Genomic DNA, 14224 nt, shown 5'->3' with positions numbered 1-14224 from the left:
TACATGAACCCAGTGCCGATGCTACTCAATTTCATTCTTGGCACTCTAGGTCTGGAACTAGAGGAATTCCAGTAAGTTTCCTCAGGATTATACGTCAAATATGTAAAAGGTGGGCTCTGCATCGTCTTCAGCAATTAAAGTGCGTACAAGGCCCCTAAGAGACTGCACGACCTCCTTTTGTCAACCTCCAACGCATTCGCATAGCAGGGCGAAGTCCTCTAATTCTGGTCCGTTTGCCACAAATCCAATGTTGTCGTTAACATCGCCTTATTGTCACCCCCCAAGCATGGCGACATGCTTATCTTGCAGCCGAAGCGAGAATGGTTCTCCGATATGTGAGGGGAAGGGCTTCAGCACTAAAATTACTATCGGCTTGTGCCGAGGGACAATCCGCGCCGACGGTAACGTTTCGGCCCGTAATAAGTAGACTACCATGTCATGTGTGTTGGCCTTACCATCTTTTCTTCGGTTGGCAAGGGGTCGAAATGCTATCCTTGTTGCATTTAGCCAGGTTAGTTAAGTGGGGCGGCGCCTCTTCCGAAGTATCTGGTGGGAGCTTTCTGGTGTGCATTTCATATTCAATCCACTAAAGACCTCCACCAGCTACTTGACGAATTGGACAGCGGCGCAAAAATGTGAACCTGGACCAGCGATACAGCCGCATAGTTCATTTCTGACTTGCTGCAGAGATATCTCTAGGCGTATTACGTACTCGCCGGTTCCTTGGAGCGGAAATTCGACGAACACTCATATAAAGGCATCCAGTGGTGTTACGGTGTAGCAAAGGCGCGTATACCCCTTGTTCGTTACTGGAAACGATCGGTTTAGGTGATCGGTGGGCGAAAGAACCACTTGCCCCCAGCACAAGCAACACAGATGCTCTTTGCGCCCTGTCACGCAGTAACCTTGTAATTATGCCTCGTGATTGGCAAACTCGCGAATCGGTGTGCCTGCTTCCTGCCAATACTACCTAACCTTCTTTGCCATCCGTTTGCCTCGTTCGCCGTCTGGTACTGGCTAGGTGCTTGTTCAGGGTGGTTCGCAAGGCAAAGATGCCATATGGAAGGCGCAAGGTCCCCAAAAAGTGTCTCGATAGTGTCAAGGCGGGACACACATTGAAGACGCTGTCGAAGCAGATCCGGTAATTAATCGTTGTTTCACAGACCGCAAGGGTCGCATGGCTCCCAACACTTGGGAGTCTTGTTACCACTTGGTACTGCTCGCTAGTGCTCGCTCAATTTTATTTAATTCTCATCCAATCAAATAAAAAGGCATGTAGTTTACTAGATGTAACTTGGGTATTTTAATAATCATCAGATATTTCGTCCTCCGATGGGCTATCGGGCTGTTGCTGCTCAACCTTCCGTCGCTTTCGACTCGCCCTGCTGGCCACGTCCATTCCCTGTTGAGTTCTGCTGCAAGTTCTTGTTTTTATTCCGATCTTCGTCTCAAGATGGACAATTCGCGATTTTAAAGCAGCCCATTCGACCTGTGAGGGACAGCCCCAATCATGTCGACAGTTCGGCTTGTGTCGGGTATATGAAGTTGATGCTTCGAGCTTGGCAAGGCGCCGTTCCATGTCTTGAACTTTCTTAAAGAGCTTGGATAGCCTGTTTAAATGGAGTCAGATAAGTGTCATGTGGGAGAGGAATAAAATAAAAGATAAAACTTGCTCGCTCGTTTGAGATCTTTGCTCAGAGTACCCAGGCGACGTCCGCTGCATGTACACCGAGGTCCTCTGATTCCCAATGGCTCTAGGGATCCCTCTACTGGAGAAGCCGTCAATGCCGCTGCTAGTATGGCTGTTGTTGAAGCTCTCGCTATGACTGTGAACGGAAATGCCCGATTGGCGACCGGATATGTGATGATCTCCAGCAAATCTGTCTCTGACAAAGCCATCATGGCGAGTAGACTCAGCAAACCGATCTGCTAGCCAAGGTTGGCCTCCCAGATTGCATGTCGGAGCTGCAAACAGACGAGAATGATGAGGAGATTCGCTTACTCCTCTTGGCGTCGGATCCAAATGCGTTGAATCTGGAGCTGATTCGTATTCCGGAGCAGCAGGAATATGACCGAAGTCAGAAGCAGTAGAAGCCGGCTGACTTGGTATTGGTGGGAAGGCAGAGATTGGTGGAACTCCGTAGAATGATATCGAAAAAGGGTCGCAATTGACTTGGGATGGGGAGAGGGCTTGAGTTGGATCCAAATCAGGTTGCCACCCGACCACCTTGTTAATGGGAGGCTTGGGATATAAATCAGCAGAAGATGCGGCTGTGGAGAGTGAGGGCGATTCCGAAATGGGCTCGACCTCTTTAGAGGGCGAGGGTGACAGGCGTTCCATAAGATTCAAAATCCTGGTTTTGACATTTCGGCTTTGCCCACAAAGTGGCTCGCCCGCACTATCCTTTTCCAACCCATCAAGCACAACAGCAGGCATGCGGAAAGTGTAACGGTTGATAGCTTCAATAAAATCCTCGCGCAGCCTCTTGTGCTGTTCTTTCTCCTCGGCGTCAACACAATAGACGTCCTGATAGTACTTGATCAGGGCGTCTGTTGTGTTCGAAGTCAGCTTGAACACAACCTCATCGCATGGGATATCGACAAGAACAATATTTGCCTCGATATCAACAAGATAAAACTCGGGATCCGATTCGGACTTTGAGCCTTCTCGCATCAGGGATGCCAGGATCCAGATGGTGTTCGGCGATGACAAAACTTTGCTAAGGCATGTTTGATGCTCAGCAACGCTATTGAGCGGCTCATTGGGTTTGATGCGTCTTAATGATTCTGTGAGCCACGGTTCGATCCTGGACCCGAGAACGACAGTCATGGAGGAAGGCTGCGGCGTAAAAGCCGCCACAGATTGAAGCTGTGTATTTGGTGGCATGCTGGGCGAGTTGGGAGAAAGAACTGCAAAGAAAGACGGGAATAAGTCAGGTGCAATCTCGACGTTAAGCATTTTATAATTTAACTAAGCTTGGCTTTGTTAGCCTTTTTGTAAATTATACTGAATGTCCCGCCAAAATGAGCCCCTGAGAACCTGTACAACGGCGACATACATCGGCTCTTTCCGACCCCCACACCTCGAGCTCCTGCGCGTAAACTCAGCCAGTGCACGCGAGACTTTCCTTGCTATGGCAGAGTGTGTTGCACTACCATTTGACGCTGAAGTGGAATGAGTTAAGATGATCCAGCAGCTATGTAGCTTGGTTCAATTTGATTCCCGCAGCTTGTTTTAGTCGAGAAGGGTAAAGAAAAGTCTAAATTGAAGTTACAACGGTGACGCCCCATGCAACCACACCACCTGTACGGCGTCCTCGCCTGCAGCTTACTGATAGCTCTTGCGTCTGATTGGGCTCAGGCAATTCCAAAGAGGCCGGATGTGTTCCCATGTGTCAATTGCCGGCCTCCCCGAGATTACGTTGCCGTGTCTGGTCCCTGTGTATGGCATCCGGTGGCGCCGCCCTGATTGACTCCATCACGATCCCTCCAACAGCCTTATCGATCACATTCATTCTGATTTGCGGTCTACGTAACCTTGGTGAATGTGACAGATTTCTGACTAATATTAATAATAATTGAAGAAAAAGCGTGAGCGACAGTAACGAAATACTCAAAAAGGTAAAGAGGAAGAGGTAGGTAGTACTCAAGCGTTTTTGTTCGCGTAGAGATATGAAAAAAAGGAAAAAAGGGGCAAGGGAAGCGGGCATGACCGAAACCTTGGAAGTGAATGCCCTAGCATAAAGGCTGTTTCCACTGAATCCTGTCCATTGTTCGGCCCCCAAGCGGTATAAAGTCTCGGGAGTCCAGGGTGCTTTCGAAATTGGTCCAGGCAGTTCTTATACAATAACAACCCCCCCCATGCGACATTAGGAATCCCTATCCGGTTTGAATTGAAATTTGAAGGTGACTTCGCAAGTGGGGTGCTTCCTTTCACCACTGAAATTAGGCAGCCTGCCCCATCACAGAAGCATTGTCATCACGTCAACCTCCCCCGGCCTCGCCTCCTGAAGAGTGATATATTGATATGAGCAAAAGTCCGAGTCGGGATATCTCCCTACAGGGATACTTTTATCTTACCGTGCCCAATAAGTAAGATGATATATATCCTCAAAAGGTGATTTGGCATTTGCGTTATATACAAAGCTCCCAGGTCATGGTCGAAATACCATCGTGCTGTCCGACGTTGAGCAAGCCTTTCTAGTTGGCCTACTTCTACTAAATCCCCCTTAATTCTATAAACGTTCACTGACACACCAGTTTATAATTTTTTTCCTATATTCCAGGTCCCCCAAGACCCGCTTTGTCGACACCATGGCCTCCATGTCTACGGAATACTCCAAGGAGCAGGTGATCGCTCTGGCAATTGTATTCATGATATTTCCCATGATATTCTACGGACTCCGAGTATGGGCTAGGCTACTGATCAGCCGCTTTATGTTGGATGACTACCTCGCTGGAGGAGCACTCGTACGTCTCTTGATTAGATGCGCATAGCTGGCTCTTGTGTTTGTTTGCTAAATATGGAATGTGCAGATCCTTTCCATCTGTTGCTCTTCTTTGCAGTTGGCAGGTGAGCAGATCGCGCCCGAACGTTTATCTAAAATTGGACGACACTGATTTCCCCCGCAGCGGCCTTTCGTGGACACTTGGGTGCTCACCAGCCACTACTCCTCGATGGAACAGCCGACATGAACGATCCAGGTCTATCATTCTTTGAAGATGTTCGTTCAGCTCGATTCCGTTGTTTATCCTGCGTTTTGTCCCATTTCCCTTTGCTCGCATTGTCAAATACATGACTAACTTATCAATCTGCTGCACAGTCTAAGTTTGCCATGAATATGCTATCGATTCTCGGCCTCGGTCTGGTCAAGTCGTCCATTCTTGTCCTATACCTCCACCTCTTTCCCAATGCCTTGTTTAAGAGGGTTGTGTTTGGCATGCTCGTCTACGTCATCATATGGACGGTCAGCTTCTTTTTCTCGCACCTCTTCACCTGCTACCCCATCACGACCTTCATCGATTTCTTCGAGGGCAAGAACTGCGTCAACCAGACGGCCATGTTCCTTACGGTCCTATACACCAACGTCATCGCCGATTTGGCGATTTTGATCCTGCCGATCCCCTTGGTGATGCGCCTCCAGCTTAAGCTCAAGACCAAGATTGCTGTCATTGGAATGCTTAGTCTAGGGGCCGCGTAAGTTGACAAGAGATCTTGGTTGTCAGATGGAAAGCCTCGACTGACAAGACACATTGCTCACAGAACCTGCGCCGTCAGTCTCACCCGCGTGATTGCCATCTACGGCGTCGCCCAGGAATATATCAAACATCCCAACGATATCATTTGTAAGATCAGCCACTGCTTTGATCAGAATTATTCGCGGGAACTGACATTTGAATGACCAGATTATACTGCTCCGGTTTTTTACTGGACGAACATTGAACTCTCAATGGCCGTAGTTTGCGCCTGCCTACCGACGCTAAGACCTATCTGGACCCATTTCTATCCCAAAAAAACCGTTACCGGGAACACCTCGTACGAGCTCGGCTACGGCTCTGGCAGGAAGGTTCTCAGGAAGAACAAAGCTAAAAATAAGACATATATGGAGCTGAATGAAGGGGAACTCAATGCTGTCGAGTCTTCCAGGCCGGAGCAGCCCTTCGGCAGGAATATTATTAAGGAGACGGTGATATCTCAGACGGTGGAACTTGCGGTCAGGTGAGGCTGGATTGTGGCCTGAGGAGTAGGCTCGATGTATGATCACTCGTGGGGCTGCTAGCAAAAGGCCTGTAGACTAGGCCTTGGTAACGCGCAGTACTGTAATTGTCGCATTAAATAATCAGATAAATCTCGTCGTCACATGACAGCTAGCGCTGAGTCAGCGATAGGAGCAGGATAAAAGAGCTTCCACGCTCTTTTGGCTAGATAGCGCTACTGAACCCAATACATGGCTCTCCTACCCTATAATCCAGGCTGCACGTGTACGTTAGTGTGCGTCATTAATTACTTCAGGAATGTCGCCAAAGGGGTTCCGAAAAATGGCGCATCCCCTCTATACATAATCCAAGAATCCCGTATCATGTAATAACGCACAACAATAATTAGGGCAAGTTCAGAATTGGTAGCATCCGGGATTGACAGATGCTGCCTATTCCCCTTAAACTTGCAGTCGGTGGCAAGGCAGAAAGTGTACCTTTTGATGAACAGCGTCCAAATAGACGCCAGCCGGGCTGGATCGCTCAAGGGTCCCCCGTCAAAGGTATCAGCGGGTCTCCGCAGTAACCATTGGTCAGTTCGCAGCGGGTCAAGAACCGTGTCCATTCCAGGGGACCCCAACAACACAGTCCGTGCCTCTCAAGGACCGTACATAAGCGCAACCAAGGGAGCACCTCTGTCCAAAGCGACCTCTGTACCTTGGCCACCAACCCACGCTCGTTCCATCCCGACCTTATACACTCTTTTCCACCCTCGCGTGAAAATCCTGACTGCGCAATGGCGGTCTTGAACCTGCAGCGCCTTCTGGCTGGCCTGCAGCTCATCACAGTGGTAACATCTGCGGCAGTCGAACTTGGCTATCGCGCTGTCGCCACCGACTTAGAGCGCCTTGTCAAGTACTCCACCGTGGGCGTGTCTCTGCGCCAGCGATGGAGTGAGTTCGACGCGCCCGTGCCGGTTGTTGTCGTCAACGCCACGTGCGAAAGCGACATCAAAGCGGTGGTCAGGTACTGCAGCAAGAATAAGGTCCCTTTCCTCCCTCAGAACGGCGGTAATGGCTGGGCTTCGCTCAAGTTCAAGACCCCTGGCGTCATCCTCAACCTCGCGGGCCTGAATCAGGTCGTCGTCAGTGCAGACAAGCAGACTGCCCGCGTCGGCGGCGGTGCCATCATATCCGACGTGGTCGCCGCTGCTGATGCGGCTGGTGTGCTCGTCCAGACTGGCAATTGCAACTGCGTCGGCGCACTCGGAGCCGGCCTCGGTGGCGGCTATGGCAACCTCATCGGCGAGCTGGGCATGGCCGTCGATAACATGCTGTCCCTACGGGTGATCACCGCTGCCGGGGAGGCGATCAATGTCAGCCCGTCTTCCAACCCGGATCTTTGGTGGGCTATGCGCGGCGCTGGCCCCAACTTCGGCATCGTCACCCACGCCACCTACAAGGCCGTCCCCACCGCCAACCGCAACGCCTGGCTCATGACTCTGACCTTTGACGGTTCCAGGGTCGCCGAGATTGCGCAGGCCGTGGAAGACCTACCCCTCCTGCCCAAGCAGGTCGTCTTTTTCATCCTCTCCAACTCGGCCATCATGGTCACTGGCTTCCTCCGCGGTGGGAGCGAGGAGGCTGGCCGCAAGGCGTTCGCACCTCTCTATGCCCTTTCCCCGCTCACCCAGAGCTCCCAAGTCGCCCCGTACACCGGTTGGAACGCCCCCAACGACTTCTTCTGTGCCCGTGGCGACCGGAAGCCCGCCTTCACCACTGCCCTCCCCAACATGAAGGCCTTGTCCTGGCCCGCCGTCTGGGACTTGTACGACAGCTTCCAGAAGCTGCCCGGTGCCCAAAACTCGGCTGTCCTTGTTGAGCGTTACAACCTTACCAAGGCTCAGTCCGTTGGTCGCGGTGCTACCGCCGTTCACGATGAGCTGCGCTTCAACTCCTTCGGTCAGGCCGTTGTCATTCCTTGGTACAAGGACGCAGCCCTGGATGGCCAAGCTCTTGACTTTGCTTCCAGAGTGCGTGATATTTGGAGCGGTCCTGCCGGCGGCAAACGCAACCCTGCGTAAGTGCTCTCTTCACTTTTTTTCCTCTTAGTTTCGGAATGGCAGAAGCTCACAAAAGCCCCTTTTGCTGTAGTTACGTCAACTTTGCCCATGGTGACGAAGACCTGGCCGCCATCTATGGCTCCAGCCTACCCCGCCTCCAGGAGCTGAAGAAGCGTTTTGATCCTAACAATGTGTTTGGACAATGGTTCAGCCTCGCATGAGCTCGAAATGTGGAAGATCTTTTAGTCATGGTTTCATGGAATGAAATGGAGCAAGCGCATGGTTGGCAGACTACCCTCAAATCATACCATAGTGCGGCAGCTTGAGACGAGGACATCAGTCTAAGGCCAGCATATCCTGAGTCTCACCCGAGAAATTTGAAAGTGCTATAACCAAAGAAAGGTCGGGGGCTCAATTGGGCGCAGTTTCTGGACATTGACTCATGGCAGTGCAGTCTTGGGTTCAAGGATTTCTGGTATGTCGTGTACAAATGAGGAAATTTATGGGTGCGTTGCTGGTTGGACATCATAGATAACAGCCCCAAGCTCGGACATCAGTTTCCTCCCACATCCCAAGGTCTTTCTCGTCGGGGACTAAGGTCGATTGCTGTTTTATAATCAACTGTGCGTCCGCTTTCGAACAGCCGGCTATGGAGGCGGCCAACAGGACTGGCACATGGAAGACACCGGCAGAAATTATCGAGATATTGCGTCGCAGGACGCCCGGAACATCAATCAATCATACCTGCTTTGGCCCCTAAACTCTCCAGAGTGTGAATTATGTAGCTCTGAAAACAAGCGAACTGGGCGCTCGTTGTTCCCGAATTGACCAAGCCTTTCTGTTTGGTGCCATGCATACGTTTTGAGTCTTTTACGGGTTGCTCATTAGTCCACCCGGTATTGCTGCGTAAAGGCAAAGTCCACCAAAGCTAGCAAAATCGGGAAGGTGGGGGAGCAACAACAACAACAACAACAACGGATGGCCGAAATTTTGCTGTAACTCTACAGCGCGCCAATAAAGAGGTTCCATGCATATCCGCCCAGTGTATGGCCTCCTTTTGCCCAATTATACCTCATTTGTAAACCAGAAAGAGCATACAATCTTGTCAAGTGCAGATTGACATAATGTAACCCAGTTGATTGCCGGAATGCTACCCCAATTCATCCTCCCAATAACCTGAGTGGAGGCCAAGGCAAATAGGAGCAAACCCGTCATACACCGTACCCCTTAGGAAACCTACCTGACCGAAGAAAACCAGTGTAACAGGCTTGGGTTCAATCCCACGACTCTCTACTTTCGTCCTGTTACCAATCACATCACACCACCGTGCTTATTCGCAATCTAGAATTTTTTCCGGCGCTTTTAGTGATTGTTGGGTTGCATTGCAGGCGCTATTTGATGAGTACGACAAGCGGTAAACTCGGCTAAAAGTTTTTTTTTCAGTCTATCGGATGTGGTTTGCAGGTTCCCACCCCTAATGTGCCTCAAAAGTATAGCAGTCAAAGTTTTGTACAGGGAAGCTTGCTAGATTCTGACTGTGGTACTTTTCCGTACTTCTAACCATCTGTTTTTAGCGAAAGGTCTGCCATCTCCTCCTTCTCCCACATCAATTTCTTTGCATCGGCTTGGCTTCGGTTCACAGACTGACAGCCGAAATTTGTTGCTCTCCGATGTTTCCTAGCTAACTGCCGGAATGCCACTCCAAGTTACCCTTTCAAAAGGCTCGGTGGAAGGAAAGGCCAATAGAAACGAGTCAGACCCAAATCGATTTTGACCCAATTCCATACCCCAGCGCCACGATACCTTTCGAAAGAACACCACCAAACCGCGTTGGCGAACTACGGGAAATAAGGCAACCACCAACTAACCCAGCCTAAACTCAAGTCTGAACGCTCAACCGACCAAGACCCCTCTGATAATCAGGAGCCATGATGGAGAGGTCAGAAAGCTCGAGACAGCAGTAATAGTAGCGGTAAGCCGGCGCAAAACCAAGAGTGCACCCGAGGAGATGTCTTCAGAGCGGCCTGTCTCTCGGTACCGCGAGGTGGTCAAGTCGCCGCCCAACGCCCGACCGAAGCCGCGGGACGTGCGCTTCGAGCAGAAGCTGACGGGCGAGGGCTACCAGCGGAACTGCCTCCTTTGAGCATCAGCTTCACCCCCAATCTTCGTCATACATGTTTGAGCCTCCTGATCACATACGCAAAATGGATGAGATGCCTCACAGACAGTGACATGTGCAAGTTCGCAACTCCAATGTGCTTCAGAGGTATAATATTCGAACTTTTAGCACTGACAACCTCACTGAATTCTGACTGTGGTACATGGCAGTGACCGCAGATGTACTCATAAGGAGGCCTCCGTGATGAATTGTGTCTGCTGCAAGGATATACTGGGGAGCTATCAAGAAAAGAAGGAGCCATAGTGCCTGGGCACCTCGCTTGCACACGGAGGCTGAGTATAAACACCGGGAAACACATCCGGCCTCTCCTGGGACTTTTTACAGCCCAATCAGCCGCGAAAGCCAAGACCGGGCCATGAAACCGCCCAGTTCAGATTTGTTCGTTGGTGCTAGTTGCGAAGCAGTGGCTTCGCATGCGTCAGGAGCAGGGGCCTGCCTCGAACAAGCAGGCATGTGTTTACTTTGATGACAATGACAATCTCTGCGTGGTTGATCTTCGTGGCAAGAAAGAGCTTCTTCAGACCAGCCCTTTTGCGACTGCACTTGATGTTTGCCTGGTATTTCTAGATGAGGCTCATAATCGTGACACTGATTTGAAGCTGCCCGACAACTGTCGGGCCGCCGTCACATTGGGGGCCAATTTGACCAAGGATCGCTTGGTTCAGGGTGAGTTCTTGTTCTTTTTGCTCATCTCGTGTCTAACATTAAACTTGAGCTTCCTTTCAACATTCCGTAACAGCCTGCATGAGAATGCGCAAGCTAGGCAAGGGCCAAACGGTAGTTTTTTGTATTCCGGCCGAAATCAAGGTCAAGATCCTCAAGAAGGTTCACAAGGATGAGGAAGATAGCATCGAGCTGGCTGACGTTCTGCACTGGGCAATCACCGAGACGTGGGTTGACATACAGCGCAGCATACCACTGTGGGCGGTCCAAGGTCGTCGTTTTGGCCATCAAAAGCACCTTTGGAACAAGTCCCACGATGGAAACCTGAGTGTTGCCACTATGTCCCCTCAGCAAGCCATCAAATTCCAGGAGGACAAAGCACAGACTATTGAGAATCTTTACAAGCCGGGCGAGCGCCAGAAAAAGCCTTGTTGTGCAGACGCCTCCAGCCACGAGGGCGCGTCCAGCATAGTCAAGCACTGCGCGCAGTTCGGCGATGTCAATCTCGATTGGGCCGTCCTGCAGGAAGAGCAGGAGCGCGAGCTTGCTCCCGAGATTGAGCAAGAAGGGCAGGTTAAACGCCCACGACCTGCAAAGCCGGTCATGCACACACTCGACCCCGTTATCGTCAACTTTGCCAAGACGGGAGTTCTAACTGCCGGGTCTGCGTCTTTCAAGCCTGCTTTTAAGTCCCTGGAGCTACTCACCGCGGCCAAGCTTATGCCCAAGTTGAGCGAATTTCCTCAAGATGTGTTGGTCACTCTAGACTTTGCCAGTACTGTCGAACTCGAGGCGACGGCCAAGCAAGACCAGTATCTTCGCCCTGTCCAGTGGGTTCTGACAAGCATGGGTGATGGAGATGACAGGTCCGGCGTTGTAAAGCACCTCGTCATCATCAGTCCTTTTGAGGCGCAGGCTTTGCTGGCCACTGTCAGGAACAACGCCAAAACTACTTTGCATTTATATGCGCCGCGCTCAACACTTGGGTTTGAGAGCCTTGAAGATCTTCGCCTCTACCCAACACCTGCTCTCCCAGCCGAATGGTCCGTGCCTAGGCATTTGATCCTCCAGTTGAACCTCTTTGCCGGCCAACTTTACATCTCATCCTTTGCCGACTATACGGCCCTTTGTGACATGCTCGGATTGGACTGGGAGGGTGGTGGGAAAGACGGAATGGTGGTCTGTGCTGACGGCTTCGTCGACCCGGCATCGAACCCTGGAAAGACCCTCAAGCATTCTTTTGAGCATAGTCCCGTCAGTTTCCTTAAGGTATACCTGACAAAGGTCCGCCGTGACTGCGAGTCGATCGAAAAGACCCATATGGGCAAGATCCTGAATGCCATCGTCCTTCGACCTAAGTACTTTTAGCCCAAACAGTGGATGTCATATTCTGACTAACAAGGCTACTTGCTGTGGTTAGGTGGCTTTTTCCCTCTCTTTTCTTTTTTCTTCAAGGCAGGCTTTGGTGTTTCTAGGCTGCCGCGGTGCCGGGATGGAATTTCAAGTAAAGGAATTAGTTGAATTCACTCTGAATTGTGCCAACACTCGGTTTTATGCCGGCACTCAGCTGACAAAATACTCCTTTTTGATTGGCAAACATCTCGTCACCCTCCTAGTGCCAAACCATGAACATTAACACTAGTGTAGGCCACGTAGGCTTCGACAGCTACAATGGCAGCGATTGCTACGGAGACGTGCCATACAATCAAACCACATCGATGCGGCGGCATCGCAACCCAAACCCCGACACACTTCTGGGCGTGCAATCGCGGAACCACCAACATCGCGTTCGTGTAAGACACCCGCAGCTGCATCCGCTTGATACCGGTTTATTCTAACGTCGGGTGGCAGAAAACCCCGCTTCGCCATCCAATCCGAGCAACCAAATCGCGCCAACCGCAACCAAGCCACATTGTTGTCAGCAGGGGCAGACTTCGTATTGCGAAATCTAGAACTTTCAAGCCATCATGGTGGTTGCCGGTGGGGCTATCTGCTATCTGCATCGCACAGCTTCATTATCCTATCACGTCGTCCGGTGGAAGACGCTGCCCAAGCCACCCACAGTTCCGAGAGAATATAATTGATGGGCTGGGTGTTATTGAGCCAGAGATACAGCTTGCCTATCGCAGTCGCCACACCCGGTTTGTTTTATGTTGCTGCAAAATTTTCGCAACTGAAAAAACTCATTTGCTCGGTAACCACCGCCCCAGGGGTGCCTGGTGGAACTGTCAATACATTCCGCACGCACTTTTATTATTGATGTGCGTCGGGTGTAATCCCGTCCTGTTTTTCCTGCACGTCGAAATTAATTTACTTGCCGCCATTTCCTTCCCCCTGGACCTCCTTCAGGAACGTTTATGAGGCTTTATAAAGCCCATTTTAAATGCCGTTACAGACGAAACGCTGAAAAGAACGAACGACCGCTTAGTAAAACGATTAATCCGCAAATCCGACTCGCTTACTATTATCGGAAAAACCATGCTGAAAGTTGAATCGGCCTTCATCACCCTCGTTAAAGTCCTTAGTCAAACAGGCTTTCCGTTGTACCTAGCAGCCTTTTCTTTAATCGCGTTGACCGCGGCTTTGGGATTGGGCACGTTTTGTCTTTTTGGTCCAATTTCAAAAGATGCACAAAGGCTCAAATCTTCAAGGGACGACAGTGTGTAAGTATTCTGCTTTTCGGCATCTGAACTGCAAGCTGACTATTGTTTTTACAGTGAGGGTTTGGCATGGCTCTGTACGGAATCCCTGCAAAGACTCGGATGGATGGTAACTTTGTGGAAATTGTTCATCTGTCTCGTGGTTATCCTTGCTTGGTATTCTTTGGGTGCAAAAGGAGCGATATCACGATATTCGCCAGGTTAGCACATCAGATCAGCTCTGCTGATGACAACTTTCAGAAAATGAGCCAGACTTACCCGGGCGGGCGGGGTACAAAAGGTCACGAGGACTTTCCACGTAACATAAGATGCAGCTTTCGTGGCCATCGGATCTTACATCCGGTCAATTCCAGATCTGTGACCAAACCCTGTAATTTTGGTAGAACTGCGTCTGCTGTCGAATGCAGTTGGTTATTTTCAAAAGGATAATCCTCTTGGGCTGGATTGTATGGCTGGCTTGCTATCAGCGTACCGACACCAAGGCCGATACAACGACGGCGCAGGCCTTTCCGGATGTAGCAGTTCAAGCAATTTTGGTGACGATATCCTGGTCTGTTTAGCGACTTGCCGGCTGTAGTTCCACACTCTGGCCTGTGTATGCATCATCTGCGTGGTACAAGGTGAGCAACATTGTGAGGGCATTTCAGGAAATTACTGGCGAGGTGATAGGCGCGGGCTTCGCCACATGCGCCAGGGAGTCTGCGGTCCCTGCAACATTCATCCGTTAGCAGATTTCCAGGCCAATCCGCACAGCTCAGGTGCGGTACTCGAAAGCGGGCTACGGGTGCTTTCCGGCATTGCTCCCATCTTGTAATTAATTAGCCGCCTACCAAGCTCGAAATATTATGAATCAGGTAATGCCTTATCCCGGGCCAATAGGAAGCGCTTCCTGCGTGATGCCTGATGCCTGATGCAGCTTTGACGCTGCCAATGGTTCCGAGAGCACTGGGAAGTATCCGGCCC

General features: G+C 50.7%; 5 protein-coding genes across 5 annotated transcripts; 3 read left to right on the top strand and 2 right to left on the bottom strand.

The window, feature by feature from the left end:
• Positions 1-273: 273 nt before the first annotated feature.
• Positions 274-435, bottom strand: PgNI_12248 (uncharacterized protein; the record flags this gene model as incomplete). The annotated part of the gene is made up of 1 exon (XM_031132202.1): positions 274-435. One exon carries the CDS (start codon positions 433-435, stop codon positions 274-276), a length of 162 nt encoding a protein of 53 aa, XP_030976229.1.
• Positions 436-1303: 868 nt separating this feature from the next.
• PgNI_12247 (uncharacterized protein) lies at positions 1304-2959 on the bottom strand (the record flags this gene model as incomplete). Its single annotated transcript, XM_031132201.1, has 2 exons — positions 1304-1610; positions 1704-2959. The coding sequence occupies 2 exons, from the start codon at positions 2957-2959 to the stop codon at positions 1304-1306; spliced, it is 1563 nt and encodes a 520-aa protein (XP_030976232.1).
• Positions 2960-4185: 1226 nt separating this feature from the next.
• PgNI_12246 (uncharacterized protein) lies at positions 4186-5910 on the top strand. Its single transcript, XM_031132200.1, has 6 exons — positions 4186-4470; positions 4537-4573; positions 4633-4724; positions 4824-5197; positions 5264-5346; positions 5407-5910. Exons 1-6 carry the CDS (start codon positions 4315-4317, stop codon positions 5721-5723), a joined length of 1059 nt encoding a protein of 352 aa, XP_030976231.1. The 5' UTR covers positions 4186-4314; the 3' UTR covers positions 5724-5910.
• Positions 5911-6176: 266 nt separating this feature from the next.
• PgNI_12245 (uncharacterized protein) lies at positions 6177-8575 on the top strand. The gene is made up of 3 exons (XM_031132199.1): positions 6177-7776; positions 7851-8234; positions 8317-8575. The coding sequence occupies exons 1-2, from the start codon at positions 6494-6496 to the stop codon at positions 7978-7980; spliced, it is 1413 nt and encodes a 470-aa protein (XP_030976234.1). The 5' UTR covers positions 6177-6493; the 3' UTR covers positions 7981-8234; positions 8317-8575.
• Positions 8576-9756: 1181 nt separating this feature from the next.
• PgNI_12244 (uncharacterized protein) lies at positions 9757-11969 on the top strand (the record flags this gene model as incomplete). The annotated part of the gene is made up of 2 exons (XM_031132198.1): positions 9757-10604; positions 10678-11969. The coding sequence occupies exons 1-2, from the start codon at positions 10352-10354 to the stop codon at positions 11967-11969; spliced, it is 1545 nt and encodes a 514-aa protein (XP_030976233.1). The 5' UTR covers positions 9757-10351.
• Between the last annotated feature and the right edge of the window lie 2255 nt (positions 11970-14224).

Source organism: Pyricularia grisea (genome assembly GCF_004355905.1).
Source record: "Pyricularia grisea strain NI907 chromosome Unknown Pyricularia_grisea_NI907_Scaffold_11, whole genome shotgun sequence".
Taxonomy (NCBI): domain Eukaryota; kingdom Fungi; phylum Ascomycota; class Sordariomycetes; order Magnaporthales; family Pyriculariaceae; genus Pyricularia; species Pyricularia grisea.
This window is presented reverse-complemented; position numbering and strand designations above follow the sequence as displayed.